Below are 20,377 nucleotides of genomic sequence, written 5' to 3'. Positions count from 1 at the left end.
TTGGATATTAGAAGAAATATCTTCCCTGAAAGGGTTCTCAAACACTGGAACAGGCTCTCCGGGGAGGTTGCTGAATTTCCATCACTGGAAGTGTTTAAAAGAGACAGAGATCTGGCACTGAGGAGCATGGTTCAGCACCAGCTTTGGCAGAGCTGGAGAACGGTTGGACACGATTATCCTACAGATCTTTTTCAACTAAAACCATTCTATGGTTCCATGCTTGGGGCATCCTGGGGCATAGGGTTCCCAGCAGAGACAGGGAGTCCTGGGCTGGAGGATCCTGGGCAAAACTCTAGGTGTTAGGACCTGAATGCAGGTGAGGCTGTCCTGGGCCTGGGGACTCCACGACTGGTGGTGACCTGAGCACCGCAGCGGAGAAGTCCCAGGGGCAAGGGGACCCGGCGGGTGTTCTAGTCCCTGCCCCGCAGTGGGTCGGGTCTGGGGTGCTGATGGGGCACCACACGGCACAGCTCTGGGGGGTACCCCGGGCGGGCCGAGGCTATCGGTCGGGGCTCCGTGCCGCAGGGGGCCCCGCTCCGCCCCGGCCCGCCTGCCCCGCCCCGCAGCGCAGCTCTTCTTTTCGTTGCAGCCCGGGATGGCGCCGTGGCGGGGCTGAGCCGCCGGGCCGGGCCGGGCCGGGGCCGGGGCCGCGGCCGGGATGGACGGCCCGAGTGGGGGCTGCACGCCCCCCGCCGCCCCGTCGCGGGCGAAGCTGCCTCTCGGCATCGTCTTCTCGACGGCGCTTTTCTGCGGGGAGGGGGCAGCGGCCGCCGTCCTCTGCCTCTCCTACAGCCACTCCGAGGACCGCTTCTGGCTGGCGCTCACCGTTTTCTTCGTGCTCTGCCCCTCCGTCCTGGTGCAGCTCACCCTCATCTTCGTTCACCGCGACCTCAGCCGCGACCGACCTCTCGTTCTGCTCATGCACCTACTGCAGCTCGGGCCCATCATCAGGTGAGCGCCGCACGGGACGGCGGGATCCCCGGGAGGGGACGGGGGGACTCGGCATAGCACGGGAGGCCCTCGGCATGGGACGCTGGGACCCACTGGCATGGCACCTGGGGACCCTCAGTATGGGACGCTGGGACCCCCAGCATTGGGAGGCAGGAATCCCTTGACATGGGCCACAGGGACCCTCGGTATGGGATGCAGGGACCCTGCACGAGTGATACGGGGACCCCTGATATGAGACACAGGGACCCCTGGTATGGGACACAGGGACTCCTGGGAAGCTCACGGGCGGCGTGTGAGAGCGAGGACCCGCCCCGGGTACTGGCTGTCAGCAGAAATCTGTTCATGCAGCAAATCCCCTAGTGCCCAGAGCTGCTCCTGCCGCCTCCTCGTCCCTCTCCTCCCCGGGGACACTGCTACTCCCGGCCTCCAGCTCCAGGTGTCTTCTGCTCCAGCTGCCGCGGTCCTGCCGCGGGGTGCTGCTGCTCTCCTGCCTGCGGGTCCCCGCTCCAGGCTGAACTTGCTCTCCCAACCTGTTGCAGCTCAGTTGCTGGAAAGGTTCTTTGCAGAGTGGCGTCCTGCAGCCAGTGCTTGCCTTTGGGGGTTGTGATTCTCTGGCTTAGGCTGGGAGCATGGGTGCAAGTCCTGGCTGGCTTACTTTAGGGTGAATAGGAACAAGGGTCCTGCCCTCAGAAAAGATCCCCAGGCCTGCGGCAGGTGGTGGGACATGGAGAAGAGGAACTGGGTGCAGGAGTGGGACTGGCCTGGGAGCTGGGGACCACAAGACCATGCTGGGAAGAGGAAGGTGAGGGGATGGATGTTGCATAAGCCAGAGAGGTGCTGATCTCTCACTCCTTGGGAATGCTGCAGTCCCTCCCTGGGCTGCTACCATCCTGGCCACCCTGCTCAGTGAGAATGCACAGGAGTGCAGTGGGCAGCATGGCAGAGCCACCATCTCTGCAGGGCTCTGAGGGCATGCTGGCAGACATGCTTTGGGGCCTGCTATACCCACAGAGCTGCAAAAACATGTGGCCTGCACTGTGCTTCCTCCATCACCGGAAATAAGCAAGGTGCCTCTGGCATCCTCTCACCATCATCAGTAGTGGCCAAGGAGCCTCACTTCAGCTTCCTGTCAGGAGAGCCTCATTGTGGGCTCCCATCAGCCCATGCTGGCCCACAGTGGTGTCACAGCTCTCACCACAGTAACCATAGCTGTCTGAGGTGAGCAGATCTGCTCCTTGGAGGATGCTTCAGTCAGCTCCTCAGACTGGAGATGGAGCTCAGCCTACTGAGAAGGTCTAGCAGCACACTGGGAGCCTGCTGGGACTGCCCTTGAAGCCAGGTCTTGTGGATGACAAAGTTTTCCTGTTAGAGTCTGCAATGAGTCTGGCTGATACATCCAGAGAATGTATCCAAAACTGCATTGCATTTGGGTCTAAACCAAAGAAACTCCTGCTGTCCTGCAGGGCGCTCATAAATAATGACATCCTGTTGCTCTCAGAGCCAGCTGGTCCCCAGGCAGGAGCCAGGCCTGTCAGATGGGTCCTTCTCTGCAAACCACCTATGCACAATGCCCCACCCACCTCAGAGGCTGTGCATTGTTGTCCATAGGCAGGGGGGCTATGGACAACAATCCTTGCAGCAAGGATTAGCACGGAAGAAACCTGCTTCCCTTCCCTGCAGATGGGGGTGCCCTGCAGAGAAGGGCCTGCGGAAGCGCTGTCTTATCTGCCCATGTCACACCACGCTTCACCCTTCACTCCCCTTCCTGCCGTCCCCACCGAGAAGGAAGCATACAGAAGCCTTTTACTGAAGAGGAGACATCAAAACAGTATCAAAAAGTTTTTGCCGCCTCCACTAAGAGGAAGAGATTCATTTTGTGGCAGTGGGGAAAACAGAGCCCAAGGGTGGTTAACCCCTTACTGTGGCTCTAGCTCCCAGTAGACCAATGGTTTCCATACCCTGGATGCTGCACTTCTTGTGGCACTTGTTGCACCCTTCACTGGGGAATTGTTGTCCTCCAGCCCCACATGCTCACCCTGAGTGCTGGAGCAGAGGAGCGGCCACCGGGCATCCCTGCAGTCCTGATGCAACCCTGCCCTCCCAAGCGCTGCCCACAGCACTTCTGAACAGTTGCCCACATCAGTTGTGCTGTGCCCAGCAGGAGCAGGGTCTGGCTAGCACCAGGCAAGGGAGGGCTGGAGGAGGTGTTGGGAGCGGTGCTGGGGGTCAGTGGGGCAGCTGGTGGGGTGACAGGTGCTGGATCCCAACAGGTGCTTGGAGGCCATGGTGGTGTACTGCTGGTCGGGGAAGGAGGAGGAGCCTTATGTCACTATCACCCGCAAGCGGCGGCTGCGGAACGGCTATGAAGTGGAGATGGAGGAGGAGGTGGGGCACTCGGTGCGCCGGCTGGCCATGCACCGCAACGCCTTCAAGCGCATGGCAGTCATCCAGGCCTTCCTGGGCTCCATCCCGCAGCTCACCGTCCAGCTCTACATCAGCATCCTGGAGAAGTACGTCCCCGCTGCCCGAGGTAAGGGTGCCTGGCACGTGGGCTTCAGAGAGGATCCCACTGGGGCACGGTGATAACTCCTTCACAACGTGTGCCAGTGTGGCATCCAAATGAAGCTCCAGGGGCTTGCTAGGGGTACGACTGCCACTGAGTCCTTTGCTTTTCCTATGCCTACTCTTTCCAGCTCAGAGTGAGGCTGGTGAGAATGTGACCAAAGCATCAGGCTCTGGTCCCAGCCCTGGTACTTGCAGATGTCTGCCCTACAGAACCATGTCGTTTACCCCATGACCTGTCCTGTAAAAGTGTCATGTCCTTGCCCCAGGCTGCTCCAGTCTGCATTAGTTACTGGGTTTTTTCAACTACTTACAGACTCTGGTTTCCCCACAGTCCCTCCGTTGGATCTATTTCTGCACCTTTCCCAACAGCTGGAGTTCCCAGCCCAGTGATCCCACTCCCAGGCTCCTTCACCTGCTCCTGGAGTATTTATGTGCTTGAGGGCTGGATGCAAGCTTTGAAGTCCCACTTTGGCATGCTGACGAGCCGGGTGTGCAGGAGGCTATTGCACCATTCCATTTGTAGCACCCAGTGAAGGAGCTGCCCTCACTGACCTGCTCTCCCAGCCATGTTGACAGCCCAGGCCTCCGTGCCTGGGGCAAGCACATGAAAAAGGGAACAAAAGAGTTGCCCCATTGAAACTCCCTCCTTGGTCACAGCCCTCTGCAAGGGTATTTTGGGGAGTAGGAGCAGTGGAAGCAGGAATAAACGCAGGAAGTGAATTCCAGTTGACATGTTTCTGGTGATTCCCTCGTAGCACAGTGTGACTGGGACCAGCCACACACTTCCCTTTTCCTCTATAGCAGTTTTCCTGGCTGTGCTGAATGGGAGCAGCTGCCAGCCTTCCCTATAATAACCTTGGCTTTACAGCCACTGGGTGAGGGTGGCTCTTGAGGTGCTACCAGGGTGAGTGGTGGTCCACAGTGTATGGCTCTTGTACTGGATGAGGGGGGAGGGGTGCCCATAGCACAAGACCATGCCCCACTCACCCTCAAACAGCATTTCTTGCACAGGGCAGGGGTGGTGGTGCCTGGTTTAGGAATAAAGGGAAAATACGGGAGCAGAGCCTCCTGCTGCCTGCATCTCCCCTCATACCTGTCCCATCCTGGGATCTGTCACCACCAACTATGAAGCTGTCCCAGCAGTGTTCATAGTGAGCCAAGGCACCCTGTACCTCACAACCAGAGTTGGCACTGCACATATCCCAGATCCTGGCACTGCCTGACTTTGCTGTCCTCTCCCTCTCCCTCTGCAGCCGTCCTGATGGGCATCTGCCTGGTGTCAGTCACCTATGGAGCACTTGTCTGCAACATCCTGGCCATCCAGGTCAAGTATGATGACTACAAGGTCCAGCTACGGCCACTAGCCTTCCTCTGCATCGTGCTGTGGCGCAGCCTGGAGATCTCCACCCGTGTGGCTGTCCTTGTGCTCTTCAGCACTGTCTTCAAGCACTGGATCATCCTCATTGCCCTGGTCAACCTGCTGGTAGTCTTCTTCTTGCCCTGGGTGCAGTTCTGGCGGAGTGGCACCCGCCTGCCTGACAACATTGAGAAGAACTTCAGCCGAGTGGGCACGGTGGTGGTGCTCTGTGCCTTCACCCTGCTCTATGCCAGCATCAACATGTTCTGCTGGTCAGCCGTGCAGCTGAAGCTGGCTGACCGGGACCTCATTGACAAATCACAGAACTGGGGCCGCCTGGCCTTGTACTACGTGGCCCGGCTGGCAGAGAACACAGCCCTCGTCATCCTCTGGTACTTCTTCAAGACGGACGTCTACGAAAATGTCTGCACCCCTCTACTGGTGGTGCAGCTGCTCCTGGGCTACTGCCTGGGCATCTACTTCATGCTCCTGTTCTTCCAGTACCTGCACCCCTGCCGCCAGCTCTTCCGACACAATGTTGCTGACTTCCTGCACTGCGTCTGCTGCCACCGGCACGCGCCGGGGACCCCTCTGCACCTCCAGCCACCCTATGAGCCTGGTGTGAGGCACAGCATTGTCTGAAGCGTGGCCAACACCCAGCTCCTCCAGCTGATTGTGGACATGGGGATGGTAGTGCTGGGCAGCACTGGCAGCCAGAGGGGGCTTGTGGCACAAGCAGTGCCAGAGGCAGGTACTGCCTGTTCCTGGTCGTTCCCATGCTGGCAAGGGGCAGGAGCGTCCCCACTTACCCAGGACAGAGTACATGGACATGAAGGACTTAGTTGGACTCAATAACCTTAAAGGTCTTTTCCAACCTATTTTGTTTTACAATTCAGTGACTTTTGGGGTGCCCAAACTGCCTGCTGCCCAAACTGCCTGCAGTGCAAAGCCCCTGGGGTGCCCCAAGGCACCCCCTACCTGCCTGTTGTGGTGCATACAGTGACCTCGGGGCCATGGGTGCCAACAGGACTGTTTTAAGCAGTAAAGACACTTCGCTGTGACTGTGTGTCTGGGTGCTGGCAGGTGGCTAGTGACTCATGCAGAGGGTGGGGACAGGCTGGCCAGGGCTGGCATAGGTGCACACACCCGCTGCCCTCGTAGCCCTCATGTTCACACTCATGGGCATCAAGGGTGGTTCCAGTGGGAAGTGAGTATGGGGGGAAAGCCCTGCAATGGGGCCGATAAAAATGCACAAGCATGGTGGTACAGGGGTGGCCTCGTCCTGCACCTCCTCCATCAGCATGGGCATGGCTGTGGGCCAGGAGCAACCTGGCATGCCAGCAAGGAGCTATCCTGCCCAACCTGTTCCTCCAGACTTGAGGCCCTGTTCCTAACAGGAGTGCTGGGTATTGTGAAACTCCAGACCCTGCAGCAGAGGGCAGACAGGAGAGGAAGGGCAGATGGTGGCTGGCATCAGGATGCTGATGGACCAAGGCATCCTGGCCCCAAAATAGGAGTGCAACCATTTATGGAGTCAGCTCAGTTTAGAAGGTGCTGGGTGACAGGCTGAGGGTGCTTACCACCCTCGGGGGTGCCCACAGAGGTTCAGAACCTCTGGCATTCAGTCTTAATTCACTCACCCTGGAGTGGGTCCCTGTGTCCAGATCCTGGCAGTACAGTGCAGTACCCCTGGAACGCTTCTTCTCCTTTGGTGATTTTCTTGTCAAAGAGTGGCACTGACGGCTGCTGAGGGGTTGGGGAATGGCACATCTACTGAGCCGGGCACAGAACTGACCCTCCGTGATTTCCTCCCAGCAGGAAACTCCTACCTTAAAAAAACCAACCCACATTTGTTCACAAATATTTCGGAGAAACCAGAAGAGCAGCCCTGTGCCCTGCAGCACTCAGCTGCAGGGAACCAGTTTCAGGGCTGGCGGATGGGGTCAGCCCTGCTTTCCTGGAAAACGGCCTTTGAAACTGCCCGGCGTTTCCTCAAGGCTTCTCAGGGGAAAGTCCCTGCGGTGCGGTTCCCGCAGCCGCCACTGCCGCACCGCCTGCTGCCTCCATAAAACGGTGAGCCGGCAGCGGCAGGCAGGCAGCGGCGGGCAAGCAGCGGCGGGCAGGCACGGGGACGTTGTGCCATGGGCAACTGGCTGGTCAACCACTGGTTCTCGGCTGCCGTCCTTGTGAGTGTGTGGGGCTGAGGGAGCTCATCAGCTAGGAGGGGCTAGGGCTATGCAGGGGGTTATGGGGGGCACAGTCTGGGCACGGCCCTGGCATCTCGTGGGAGCAACGCGGGCTGCCAGGTTGGGCTGGGGACAGGGACAAGCATCCCTTTCACACAGCCAACCTGCAAAGGATGGCCAGGGGAGGGCTGGGTTTGGGACACTTAAGGAAAACACAAGGCGAAAAAAGGGGGGCCCTGCTGTGAGACTTAAAAATGTCACTTTGCCTCGGAGCCTCCCATGTGCCTCCTATCCCCATGTGAGAGCAGGAGGATGCCATGAGAGCCTGCACTGGGGAAAGGAAGGTTGGACTGGAAGGGTGGTCTCGATGATCTTAAAGCTTTCTTCTGACCAAAAAAAATTCTATAATGCTAAGGAGCCTATACCTTAAGGAGGGATGATCCTCCAGTGCTGTGCTGCAGCATCACTGGTGTAACAGGGCTTGGCCAGCCAGCACCATGCCAGCTGCTCAGCACTGCCTGAGGATCTGCGACTGCAATGGGGAAATGGGAATTTGAAGTTGGGTTAATTTATTTTTTTTAATTAACTTTTGGGGAAAAAAAAAAACCCACATCTCAAACACAAAGCAAGTGCAAGGCAGAGTTATTTTGGGAGCTCTGTAAAAAAAAATCAGCATCTGGAAGAGGGGCCAGCGTGGGGTGCAGCAGGGTTAGGCAGAGGATGGCAGTGTGATGGGGTTGGGTGAGCTGCCTGTGAAATTTCCTCCTCCCAGAGTCTTCCTCACTTGGCCAGGACCCTCTGGATCTGTCCTCCCACCATGAAGGTGTTGCCTGCCCCTGTCTTTCCTCCTTCCTCATGCATGGGTGATGCACAGGGTGCCGGGTGACGGGATAGTTATTTTGCAAGACTCCTACACCTCTTCCCACCTTTGGCCCCATGTCCTAGCCCCATCCATGCTCCCGTAGCTGATAAGGAGGCAGGAGGGGACTTACTGTCCTGACACCCTCCAGCTGTACGTGCTCCAGAGTGCTATGGGGTGAGAGAGGTCCTGGAGAGAGGTCCCTCATGAGGCTGCAACTTTCCCCCACAGGTGGCCTGGCTGGGCATCAACATCTTTCTCTTCACTTACTACTTTCTGTTCTTTGATCGTGATCCGCGGTACTTCTACACCAGGGCCATTCTTGGGGTAAGGTTCGCCCCCATGGCACCCTCCCTGGGCATATATGATCCTCAGAGCCCTCCTGCAGTAGGGTGAAGGCCCCACACCCCTTCCCTGTCCACTTCCAGCTCGCCATCACTCCATCGCAATTACCAGCCCAGCATTCCTCCATGCTGGTCACTGTCTTGGCACCTGTATTGTCCCAGCCCAGCATCACCCCCTCCTAATCCTCCCTCTCTCCTGGTTCAGCATTGCTTCCCCCCCAGTCCCCAGCCCATTATTGCTCCCTCCCAGTTCTGGCTCAGCATCACATGGCTCTGTCCTGTCCCAGTCCCAGCACAGCACCATGCTGGACAGAGCAATGGGGGCGGCAGGGCTGCACACAGACACAGTCATCTGTGGCACTGGACAGCAGCACTCATTCCCCTCCTCTCCCCAGTCTGCCTTGGCGTGGGCACGAGCATCAGCCAAGTGCCTCAACTTCAACAGCATGCTGATCCTGCTGCCTGTCTGCCGCAACCTCCTCTCCTTCCTCCGTGGGACCTGCTCAGTAAGTGCCCTGTGGCAGTACAGCCACTGTGGCCACCCCTGTTCCTGTCCCCATCTCCATCCCCATCCCAACACCACCACCTCTCTCTGCAGTGCTGCCGGCGGACCCTGCGAAAGCAGCTGGACCACAACCTCACCTTCCACAGGCTGGTGGCCTACACGCTGGCCCTCCTCACAGGTACCACTCTGTTCTGGGCTGGGGCATGGTAGGGACTGGGAGGCAGCCAGGTAGGTGATTGCTTCTCCCCCACCCAGCTGTACATACCATCGCCCACCTCTTCAACTTGGAGAGATACAACCACAGCCAGCAAGCAGACGATGGCAGCCTCCCTTCTGTCCTCTCCAAGATGCACCTGCAAGGCATCAAGTGGCTGAACCCCATCCACTCCAACCAGACAGTGAGTCTTGGCCTTGGTGTCCAGCTGCCTGCCACCACCTGTCCTCTCCCTTCCTAATCCCTCCTGCCATCCCTGCAGACCGTCGAGTATGTGGCCTTCACCACCATCCCAGGGCTGACGGGGGTCATCATCACGCTGGTGCTCATCCTCATGGTCACATCCTCCACAGAGTTCATCCGCAGGAACTACTTCGAGGTCTTCTGGTACACACACCACCTCTTCATCATCTACTTCGCTGGCCTTGTCATCCACGGCATTGCGTAAGGCTTCTCACCGCTCCCCACAGGCACAATGACCTCCAGCAGGGCCATATCCTGGGGGAGCTCAGCAGCCCTAGAGGGGATCCAGTGGGGCTGTGGGCTCCCCATGCCCAGGGCTGGCTAGCAGAAGGGGCAGAAGGGGAAGGAGAGGCAAAAGCTGGCCCCGGGCTCACCCCTCACCTCCCTTCAGTGGGCTGGTGCGGGGGCAGACAGAGGAGAGCATGGAGGAGGTGCACCCCCATCGCTGTGCCCGCTATCTCACACAGAAGGAGGACGACTGCTGGCATGACTGCTGCAAAGACCCTGAGTTTGGGAGCATTCCTGCTGAGGTAGGGCAGCTCTGAGATCACTGCAGGGGGAGAAGCCCTTCCTTGGGATGATCCAGCCCTGGCCCTCCCCAACCCTTTACTCTCTTCCATCCCTGCAGTCCTGGAAGTGGGTTCTGGCCCCTGTCCTCCTCTACATCTTTGAGCGGATCCTGCGGATCTGGCGTGCACGGCAGGAGGTGGTTGTCACCAAGGTGGGTGATGCAGAAGCCTGTACCTACTGCCAGCTCCTTCCTTCACAGCCACTGGTGCCACAGCTCTACGCATGGGTGGCCATGAGGAGGTGGGCAGGGGACTCTGCCAAAGGCCCTTGCCCAGGGACAAGAGTGAGGCTGTGCACTAAGCCCCATCCCTGCCCCACAGGTAGTCATGCACCCTGCCCGAGTGCTGGAGCTGCAGATGCAGAAGAGGGGCTTCCGCATGGAAGTGGGGCAGTACATCTTTGTCAACTGCCCTGCCATCTCCCTGCTGGAGTGGCACCCCTTCACCCTTACCTCAGCACCCGAGGAGGACTTCTTCTCCATCCACATCCGGGCAGCTGGCGACTGGACAGAGCGTCTCATCGACACCTTCCAGCAGCAGAAGCTCAGGTAGACTGGGGAGCACCTGAATGGATCACCCCAGGGATTTGGGCCTCCCTTGTCCCTGTGACCCAGGCCCTCTCTTGGCCAGGATTGAGGTGGATGGGCCCTTTGGCACAGCCAGCGAAGATGTGTTCCAGTACGAGGTGGCCATGTTGGTGGGAGCAGGCATTGGTGTCACCCCTTTCGCCTCCATCCTGAAGTCCATCTGGTACAAGTTCCAGCAGGCTGATCAGACTCTCAAGACCAAGAAGGTATGGGGTACCCCAGAGGACCAGCTGTGAGTTTCTCCATGCTGAGCTTCCTAGTCCTTGACATTGCATCCTTCTATCACTTCCTGCTCTGCTCCACTTTTACCAACTCCTCTTTCCCTGCACCCAGATCTACTTCTACTGGCTCTGCCGGGACACAGGAGCCTTTGCCTGGTTCAATGACCTGCTTGCCTCTCTGGAGCAGAAGATGGCTGAATCGGGCAAGGCAGACTTTCTCACCTACCGGCTCTTCCTCACCGGCTGGAACACTAGCATCGTGAGTTGACCATGGGCAGGCATGACTGCAAGGGAGAACAAGGAGTGGCCAGGGCAGGCAGGAAGCATAGGATAAGCATATCATTGGCTTGTGGGCAGAGAGGTCAGGGCTGGTGTTTGGTGGGCATATGCAATGGGTGCTCCTTTGTGGTGAGGCTCATGGTGGGTGCTTGGGGTGTTGACTGTCCCCTCTATGCCCAGGCCAACAACGTGGCGCTCCACTTCGACACTGCTATGGACGCAGTGACAGGCCTCAGGCACAAAACCATCTTTGGGCGGCCCATGTGGAACACAGAGTTTGCAGCAGTGGCTGAAGCCCACCCCAGGTGAGAGCCAGGCAGGGAGTTCAGGGTGCTGAATCTGGAAGGAAACTCCTCCTCCCTGGCACCCCTTCCTCCCTGGCACCCCTTCCTCCCTGGGACCCAGAAGTGGGCCAGGCAGTGCTGGCTTTGGGAGGGGTGTGATTGTCCTGTGTAGGTTGCAGGGACCTGAAAAAGCTCTTTGTCACTTTTCCCTGACCCACCTGTCCCACACTGACATCCCCATGCTGTGTACAGGTCAGTGGTTGGTGTATTCCTCTGTGGGCCAGGAGCCTTGGCAAAGAGCCTGCAGAAGTGTTGCCACCAGCACTCCAGCCTGGACCCCAGGAAAGTCCAGTTTTACTTCAACAAGGAGAACTTCTAAGTGCAAGCCAGGTTGGGATGCCAGTGGACTGGGGACTTTGCCCACCTGGTCTCACCCCCCATGCCAGAGCATGGCCCGGGGTAAACAACAGCTGAGAAGTGCATGCACCAAAGCCAGGCAAGACATGGCAAGGTACTCCTTCTCCATGAGAAACTCCAGGTTCAAGGACTGCTGATCGACAAGGATTTCTCAAGGTGGTAATGGGCCTGCAGCCCTGCACAGCCCCCCCGAGTTGAGAAACCAGAGGAACATGCTGTGATGATGCTGCTGGAGCAGTGGGAAGCAGCCAGGATCACCCAGCAGGCTGGGCAGAACCACAGGACGGGGATGGGGACAGGAGAGGGGCATGCTAAGCAGGCACTGGGGGCCAAGCATGCACCTCTGGGTTTTAAACAGTCTTTTGCTAAACGGGTAAATAAAACCTGCTTTCCTTTGCAATAAAACCCTCTGTGGTGACCTAGAGGTTCCCCTCTGCTGGGACTCGCTGCCACCCCGCCGAGCCAGCCTGCACTCCCCACCAGGCACATACCAGTGCACAGAATCACAGAATGGTAGGGATTGGAAGGCAGCTATGGAGATCACAAGAGTCCTACCCCACTGCCAAGGCAGGTTCACCTAAAGAAGGTCACACAGGAACATATCCAGGCAGGTTTTGAATGTCTTCAGAGGTGGAGACTCTACCACTTCTCTGGGCAGCCTTTTCTAGTGCTTCATCACCTTAAATTAAAGAAGTTCCTCCTCATGGAGCTTGTTATGTTCAAGTTTGTGCTTGTTACCCCTTGTCCTGTCACTGGGCACCACCATCCTGCTGACACCCACCACTGAAGTATTTATAAGCATTTCTGAGATTCCCCCCTCAGCCTTCTCTCTTCCAAATTAAAAAGACCCAATTCTCTCAGTCTTTCCTTATAAGAGGAATTCTAGTCCTCTAATCAGGCCACCTTCAAATGCAGCTCAAGCAAAGGCAACAAATGCCACTCAAGCACATGGAGAGAAGAGGGGAAACCCAGCCTGCCCGAGCAGGTTAGCCTGGTAAGCGATACAGCAATCGGATACAGAGCCCTGCCCAGCCGGTCAGCAGGCACAGAAAGCCGAGCTCCCCGTCCTGCCTGTCACCTACAGCCCTGAGAAGAGCTGCAAACAGTACAGCATGGCAAAGCCCCACAAGTACCTCTTGCCCTGGTGCTGGGAAGAAGGGAGGGGTGGTTTGGACTAGCCTAGAGCCAGGCCAGGCTGTTCCCAGCAGCCCCACTCTGGCCTCCACAAGAGGCCAAACAAGGCAGCCAGAGACACAGCTTTACTCAAACCCTCCTCCCACTTTATTTCAAACATTGTAAAATATACACACAGAAAAAAAGGGTGAAAGGGGGGGGAAAGTGTTAGCAGGGGAGGAGAAACCTCGCCCAAAATGCAGTATCAGTTCAGACAGCCAAGGGAAGCAGCTGCCATGAAGCATCACCTCTGTCCCAGTGCACGGCATCTCTACCACATGCCTGCCAGGCCTGCGAGAAGGAAGGGGAGAAGAGTGAGCCCTGGCATGGAGAGAAAAAGCAGAACAGAGCCTCACCCTGAGCAGCTCCCCAATTCACTGACGGGCAGCAGGCTCAGGCCAAGGCTGGTTTAAGAATGTTACCTGTCAGGGAGCCCCTGTGGACTTCTGGATCTGCTCCTTTAGAATAAGGATGCTCTGGCGCTGCTCCGGGGGCAGCATGGCGATCTGGTCTGCCGTCAGCTGCAGAACCTGCATGATCAGGGCTGCCTGTGGGCAGAGGAGAGGGGGGATCAGAGATGTGCCCTGCCAGAGCATCCACGCATTACCAGAGCCAGCAAGGGGCTGTTCTCCACACTGAAAGGCACATAGGAAGTGCTGCTCCCACTGTCTCACCCTTTTGTCCTCTCACCTTCTCATGATCCTGGGGGGTGACCTGGCTCTGTCCAGGGCTAAAGCCTCCAGGCTGACCAGCTCCTTGGACCCCTGCCCCAGGAATGCCTCCTCCCTGCATGCCTGCCCCTGCCATGTTAGGAACCTGTGGGCACAAGAGAGATGGTAAGGACCAAGAGACCTCTGGACTCAGCCATACAAATAGAGAAACGTAAAAGCAGGTATCAGATGGATGCCCTCAGTCAGTCTGAAGGTGCTCAAGCATGAAGTGAGACAAGCTACTGTGTGTTTTATATGCTCTCCTCTCACTCAAATCCTGCACTCCTTCCTGCATGTCAGGAAGAGGTGGAGGAAGGCCTGAACCTCATCCTGTTCCCAGCAGATGGGCAGTGCCTGAGGAGATGGCACAAACGTCCTCAGTCCCCTCAGAGAGTCACTGACTCACACATTGCTCTTCCCGGAGCTGCTGCTCTGCAGGACACACTCCCCTCTATAGCTGCTGCAGGACACAATCACATCCTCCACCCAGCCCCAATCTACAAGACACCATTGGTGCCCAACCATCTGAGCAGGGGTGCTGTGGATACCTGGCGGGGCCCCTGTGGGCCACTGGCTCCCATGTTAAGTGGCCCAGGACCTTGTATTCCACCAGGCATGGGGCCACGTGGGTTGGGACCAGGCCCTCGAGGCTCCAGGCCCCGAGGCTCCATGACCCTGGCCTCCATGGCCCTGGCCTCCAGCACTCGTGTCTCCAAGACCCGTGGCTCCAGGCCTCGTGCCTCCAGGGCTCGCGCCTCCATCACCCGGGGCTCCAGCCCTCGCGGCTCCAATCCTCGTGGCTCCAGCCCTCGGGGATCTCTTCCAACTGCAGAGGAAAGACAAAGCAGAGCTGTCAAAGGAGCACCACAGCGTGCGAGCCTGCTACCTCCTTTGTCTGGGGGGGGGCTTGCAAATGCCTGAAAGCTGCAGGGTTGGGGGCAGAGGAGACACACCTGGAGAAAGTCCTTTGCCCTGCTGCTGTCCCTCCCTGCCCTTCAAGTCAGTTATTTCACTACCCAAACCCCCAACCTACACCTTGCCTTGGGGCAGTGAGCTCCACTCTGACTCCTTGCCTGTATGCTTTAAACCACCCTTCATGCCCCCTCTCTCACCTCGAGCATCCATCAAGGGCCCCCGTGGCTCTCCCATCAGTGGTCGGGGTTCTCCCATGGGTCCCCCCCTCATCTCATGGGGGGGGCCACGGCTGTCATGACCAGGCATATGGTGCATAGGGGCTCCCTGGTGGGGTGGCCCAAGGTAACCTCTGATGCAGAGAGACGAGGAGAGCAAAGCAGGAGGAGGAGAAAAAGCGAGAGTGTGAATCAGACACTGGCTTGGCACGGTCTGGGCAGAGTGCTAGGAATGCCCCCGAAGCCGGACACAGGGAAGGAGGGTGAGACTGGCACAGAGATGGGTGCTCTTAGCCCCGTGCCACAAGGCTGCTGCCACTCCCGGGGATGCCCCATCCCCGGGGAAACAGGCCTGTCCCAACGGTCGGCAGTACACATCTCCGACCAGGCAGCAGTGACTCCCGGAAGGCTGGTGCCATCCCTGTCCTCAGTGAGAGGTTCCCCTTGGGCAGGGGGCAGCGCCAAGAGCTCCTCTCCTTCCCTCTCCCCTCACCTGGGCTCCACTTCTCCAGTGACTGAGAGCAGGGTCCCTCCACGAGGGTCATTCGGGGCATCTCCCAAAAGGCCTCGGGGTGGCGGGCCACTAGCAGGTAGAGGTCCACGCTGCATAGGGGCCCTCGGGTCTGGCATGGGCACTGCCAGGGAGACACACAAGAGCTCATGAGGATCTGCATGACCAGTGCTGTGTTAAGCCTGTCCTCCAGCGCTCTCAAGGCTGGGGTGTGGGGCAGCCTCACCATGATGACCGCTGCAGGGGCAGCCTTTCACACAAGGCCGAAGTGCACCAAAGCCTGGCTGCTGATTTTATCCCTCTCTGACTCTACCTCAGGCTCATCATGGCACCAGGTGACCAAATCAAGTGTGGGTACCTCTATGGCAATATCTACAAGTGCAGGCATCCACAGCCTGACATAAGGCTAGGAGCAAAGCAAGACCTGGAAGGCTCCTGGCAGCAAGGTGTGAAAGTGGGTTGGATCCAAGCAAAGGCTCTCTCCAAGCAGGCTCTCCTTTTCCACTGATGGCCCTCCACGCACAGTACTAGCCTGTTGTCTCCTCCAGCCCTGCCACAAATCTTGCCTCCTCTTTGTAACCCTATTAGACTAAACAGTGACAGACCAGTCCCCAGCCCTGAACGTAGTGGGGTGAAAGCTGCTCTCTGCACACTCCACAAGCTCCGGGGAGGAGGGAGCTGGCAGGTGTTGGGATACCTTGAACGCGTTCGATAGACGCAGGCCTGGCAGGTCCCACGGGCGAGAGCTGCAGGTTCCCTGGGCAGGCAGCAGGAAAAGAAGGAGAAGAGCAGACACATAAATAGTGTATGCACACATGCACTCAGCCTTGGGGACAGTACTGCCTGTAGGATCATCTCTGCTCCCTCAAGTGCCATGGAACACCTGCAGAGAACATGCTGCATGCTGCAGGTCTGGCTTTATCAACTTCTTCCATTAATGCCACGTCTGTCACTACAGGTGTGACAGCCAGCTTGGCACAGCCTTTCCCTCACTCTCTGCATGACTGTGCAGGGTAGAACATCCTGGCAAGAGAAACAGCACTCTGGGGCCATGCCGCACCCCACAACGCACAGCCAGCCAGCTTCTGCTTCTACCCCTGCCCACAGCTTCCCACAGCACTCCACAGTGCCAGCTTTCTGTCTGCTCTCCAAAATCTTCTGTGAGCCAAGAGCTGCCAGGCTGTTCTCAGGAAGATGGTGTCCATCCCGAAGAAAATGAGAGTCAGCTGCTCCTAAGCACCTAAGACCAGAGGATCTCAGAGCAGATTTGCTACGTTCCTGAAGGAAGGCCTGGGGTATACGTCAAGGCAATAGAGGTGTCAACTGCCTGCGTGCCTTGTGACCAGGAGAACAGGAAGGCCTTGGTTGTGCTAACACCAGCACGTGGCTGGACGGGGCGGTCACACAGCCTGTGAAGTGTGAGGAACCGGGCTCCGGGGCTGGCCCGCACAGACCGTGCCTGCGGAGGGAAAACCAAGCCTGCCCTGCCCGGGAAATCCCTGCCAAGCTTCGCACTCGCCGCTGCAAGCAGAAGCGAGGGCCCAGCTCCCTCTGCTGGGCACGGTGCAGGGAGCACCGGGAGATGCAAGCAGGAGCGGCGGCAGCGCAGGCTGCTTCCCAGCACACCCAGGCAGCAAGAGAGAGCACAAGGACCAGAGAAGAGCAAGCTCTGCCTGCCCGCACAAGCACAGGGACAGGCACAGGCTCACAGAGAGCAGGAAAATATGGGCCCGCCCTGCTCACTGGGGCTCTGCAGGGATAGGGCAGATCTCCTGATTTCCGGGGCATGCCTGCACAACACTGGGCAGAACAAGCTGGGAGCAAACTGGTGCATGGGTTGGGGCCCTGAAAGCAGGAGAGCTGCAAAACAGTCTTGTGCCTAAGTGAGTGAATCTGGGTACAGCCCAGTGCTGCAGGAGCTGCCCCAGGCCCAGGGCAGGCAAGGCTGCAGGTGGCTGGCAGGGAGTCTTGGCACAGGCACTGCTCAGCACCAGTAGCCAGGCTCCCCTCTGGAGCAAGGCTGACGTGACAAACAGTACTGACCAACAGCTCTTTTACCTTGTCCACGCTCCAAGGGGACAGGACCACCACCTGGCATCCCAACCTGTGGCTGCATCCCACCTGAGAGGGAACAGGCATAGATCAGCTCCATCCTCAGCCATCTCTGCATTACAAACCAGTTCCTTTGGCCCCGAACACCTCCCATCCAGGTTTATTTTCTGGGTGTTGGTCCCTCACAGAGACAAGCCACCTGTCTGGACTGCCACTGGCAGCAGCCACAACCCACAACACATGTGTGCTCTCACAGGGCCAAGCCCTCTGGTTAGGGGGCAGGTAAAGGGGGGCTGTCTGCAGGACCCGTGTGCCCAGGGCACTGTTCAGCCATACCCCATGCACTCACCTCCTGGAGCCATAGGGCCAGGGCCTGGGCCCTGCACAGGGGCTGCCATCTGTCCTGGGGCCGGCACTCCTCCCTGCATGGGCGGCTGCATCAGAGGAGGAGCACCATTGACGTGCATCCCACCCTGCCCAGGAGAGAAACCAGATCTCAGGGAAGCCCTGGCACCCGGGCATGTGCACCCCAGCTGGGAGAGCTGGTGCCAGCAATGCCCACCTAGCCCCAGCACAGCACACGCATCGCAAGGCTCTTACTATGGGCTGTGGCTGGGACGAGGGGGTGTTCTGTGGGTTCAGCTGGGCGTTTGGCCCTGGCCCAGGCCCTGGTCCTGGCCCAGGCCCCGGCCCTGGCACTGCCTGCTGGTTGCCTGGGATCAGAGGAGGAACACTGGTCTGACGATGCAGGATTTTCTAGAGGCGTAAGAAGGAGAAAGGAGTCCTCTTCCATCCCCTCTCCACAACAGACTGCCACCAATATGGCACCAACCCTGGATGAGGCAGCAAAGAACAAACCAGTGCAATCTCCGGGTCAACAATCCTCATGACCACCTGGGCCTGCAGCAGGGCATAAGCCAGCTGGGGGTTCTGAAGCAGCATGTTTCTGGCTTCCTGGGGGCTGTTCTGGACACACAACTGAGGAGACAAGCAGATCAGAGCTCTTACAAGGCACAACAGGGGCAGAGGGTGCAGTGGTAAAAGCTGTGCTCACACTGAGACTGCAGCTCTCCACTCACCTTCATCTGCTTCATCAGCTCAAACATCTGCTCAGGTGGCAGGCTGGCTACTGCCCGGCTGATGGACTCGGGGGCATCTTCAGGATTGACAGGGTCCCCGTAGGGTGACTCTATGATGGGTGCACCTGTACCCAAACCTGAAAAAAGACTTTGTGACCTCATACAGCAAGATGAACCTGCTCTTTCTAAAGGGCTCATCAGAAGGGAGCACCACAGCAAATGGGGAGTCAGTGAAAGCGGGGGGATCATCTGGGAGAGGAAACACAGAGCTGAGCCCACACATCCCTCTGCAAAACTACTTGATACATCACTTGGAGCAGGTCAGCTCTACGAGGTCTCCACCTCACCAGCCTTGCAGATGACACAAGCTTTTTAACATTGAAAAAGCCAGGCCCAGCACACTATCAGTGTGCTCTCTATCCCCAAAATTCACTCACTCTTCAGCTCCTCCTTGTTCTTCTCACTGGCTGCATTGTCAACACGCAAGGCTCTCCCGCTGAACTCTCGCCCATTCAGGTTCCGCATGGCACTGAGGGCTGTCTCCTGGTCTTGGTACTCACAGAAGCCATAGCCCTTTGGTTTTCCTGTCTCCCTATCATACACCAGCCTGCAGAGTAAGCATAAGACCACCAAAGGTGAGGGCAGCACAGGCATCGAGCAGTGTGCAGTCCCTACATCTTCCCATCATTTAAGAGGGGATGATCAGGGTACATGACACAGGAGTGCCAGGGAGCAGAGTGAAAGTACCAGGGTCAAGGCAAGGCATACAACACTCAGCCCTAAGCCAGAGCCAGATCAATAGGTGTTCCTAAAACTCCAATGCCCAGGAAGGCCATCAGTACACTGTGCTTTCTGTGACCCCATGAAGGCAGTTCCTAGGGACACAGGACTGGGCTGGCTGCTCCTGCAGTTCCTAAGCCCTTAATTGAGAGTTTTCCAAAGCCTAGTGCCAAGTCAGGCAAACAACCCTTGCAGTGCCCCAAGGATGCTCCTTCTCTGCACTCCCATCTCTCTGCACGGTGCCTGATCAGGACCTAAAGGACTTACCTGCTCCAGCATCATGCCACAGCAGGGCAGTTCCTTCTAGCCTGCAACAGTGTGCCCACATTCATGCTGCAGTGCCCGGGCCATATTGCTCCTCATGTCCAGAAGCACGCCCAGCATAGCTGCTACAGCCTCACAAGCCCCTCAAAGCCCGCAGACTGGCTCTGCGCAGCCCGCCCTGCAGAGGGGCTCAGGCCGAGATGTGCCCACGCTGCCCAGGGGAACCGGAGAGGCCGGCAGCCGTTCTCACCTAAAGCTGACCACAGGCCCAACCTCTGAGAAAATGTCCTTCAGCTGCTCCTCTGTGGCTTCGTACGGGATGTTCCCCACTGCGGATGAGAGACGGCGGCCGCCGATCAGCGCGCAGACCACGGGCTGCACGGGTACCGATCCCGAGCGGCGGAGAGGGCTCGGTTAGTCCGCCCGCACGCCCTACCCGCCCGCTCGCCCCCCTGCCTGCCTGCCCATCCTCGCCTTCTCCCCGTGCTCTCGGCGCTCACCGAAAACGGAGCGCAAGGAGCGATCGACAGCAGGATCCCGCACGGACAGCCCCGCCATCCCACCGCCCTGGCCTGCCCGCCGCTTCCGGTCCCTCGCCCCACACCGTCCCCCCGCTTCCGCCACGCCTCCAGCAAACATGGCGGCGGCGCGGCGGGGAAAGCGCTCCGCTGGGAAACACGAACACGGAGCCTCGGCGCCGCTGCCTGTGCACCGCGCTCGGTAGGAACTGGGAGTGCGGCGGGGGCGGCCGGGACACCTGACCGGGGGTGCTGGGACTTTGGGGACTCCTTCTCGGGACAGCCATGGGGTGCTGGCTTCTGGGGCAGGCCCGCGCTCTCAGCGATGCTGTTCTGGGCACCGGCCCTGAGGCATAGTCCCCCGGGTATTTCGCTCCTAGGGTAGCCTATCCCCTGAAGCACCCTGTCCTTGGGCATGCCAACCCTTGTTCCACGCCCATCTCACCCCCAGGGCACCCCATCCGCCTAATCCCCACGGGCACCCTATTCCCTGGGACACCCCACCCCTAGAATACTCCAGCTCTAGAGAACCCGCCCCCTCGATCATCCCCACACCCCGGGCACACCATCGCCTGGAGC

The 20,377-nt window shown here is 58.5% G+C and overlaps 3 protein-coding genes across 5 annotated transcripts; 2 read left to right on the top strand and 1 right to left on the bottom strand.

Moving 5' to 3' along the window:
* The first annotated feature begins 649 nt into the window (after positions 1 to 649).
* On the top strand, positions 650 to 5,914 carry XKRX (XK related X-linked). Its single transcript, XM_054388662.1, has 3 exons — positions 650 to 951; positions 3,222 to 3,481; positions 4,770 to 5,914. The coding sequence occupies exons 1-3, from the start codon at positions 659 to 661 to the stop codon at positions 5,513 to 5,515; spliced, it is 1,299 nt and encodes a 432-aa protein (XP_054244637.1). The 5' UTR covers positions 650 to 658; the 3' UTR covers positions 5,516 to 5,914.
* Positions 5,915 to 7,014: 1,100 nt separating this feature from the next.
* Positions 7,015 to 11,543, top strand: NOX1 (NADPH oxidase 1). Of its 3 annotated transcripts, XM_054388617.1 has the most exons (13): positions 7,015 to 7,059; positions 8,150 to 8,245; positions 8,658 to 8,768; positions 8,861 to 8,945; positions 9,023 to 9,165; positions 9,244 to 9,425; positions 9,616 to 9,754; positions 9,853 to 9,945; positions 10,115 to 10,341; positions 10,424 to 10,586; positions 10,714 to 10,860; positions 11,061 to 11,185; positions 11,417 to 11,543. In XM_054388617.1, exons 1-13 carry the CDS (start codon positions 7,015 to 7,017, stop codon positions 11,541 to 11,543), a joined length of 1,683 nt encoding a protein of 560 aa, XP_054244592.1. The 3 variants fall into 3 exon arrangements, with proteins under 3 accessions (XP_054244592.1, XP_054244593.1, XP_054244594.1); XM_054388618.1 differs by lacking the exon at positions 8,658 to 8,768; XM_054388619.1 differs by lacking the exon at positions 10,714 to 10,860.
* A 1,409-nt stretch (positions 11,544 to 12,952) lies between these two features.
* On the bottom strand, positions 12,953 to 19,838 carry CSTF2 (cleavage stimulation factor subunit 2). Its single transcript, XM_054388529.1, has 15 exons — positions 19,781 to 19,838; positions 19,531 to 19,609; positions 18,674 to 18,843; positions 18,237 to 18,373; positions 18,016 to 18,135; positions 17,758 to 17,913; positions 17,507 to 17,630; positions 17,164 to 17,226; positions 15,803 to 15,862; positions 15,088 to 15,229; positions 14,553 to 14,728; positions 14,013 to 14,290; positions 13,445 to 13,570; positions 13,177 to 13,302; positions 12,953 to 13,045 (listed from the first exon to the last, which is right to left on the bottom strand). The coding sequence occupies exons 1-14, from the start codon at positions 19,836 to 19,838 to the stop codon at positions 13,180 to 13,182; spliced, it is 1,812 nt and encodes a 603-aa protein (XP_054244504.1). The 3' UTR covers positions 12,953 to 13,045; positions 13,177 to 13,179.
* Positions 19,839 to 20,377: the final 539 nt, after the last annotated feature.

Source organism: Indicator indicator, chromosome 17, assembly GCF_027791375.1.
Source record: "Indicator indicator isolate 239-I01 chromosome 17, UM_Iind_1.1, whole genome shotgun sequence".
In the NCBI taxonomy this organism is placed as follows: domain Eukaryota; kingdom Metazoa; phylum Chordata; class Aves; order Piciformes; family Indicatoridae; genus Indicator; species Indicator indicator.
This window is presented reverse-complemented; position numbering and strand designations above follow the sequence as displayed.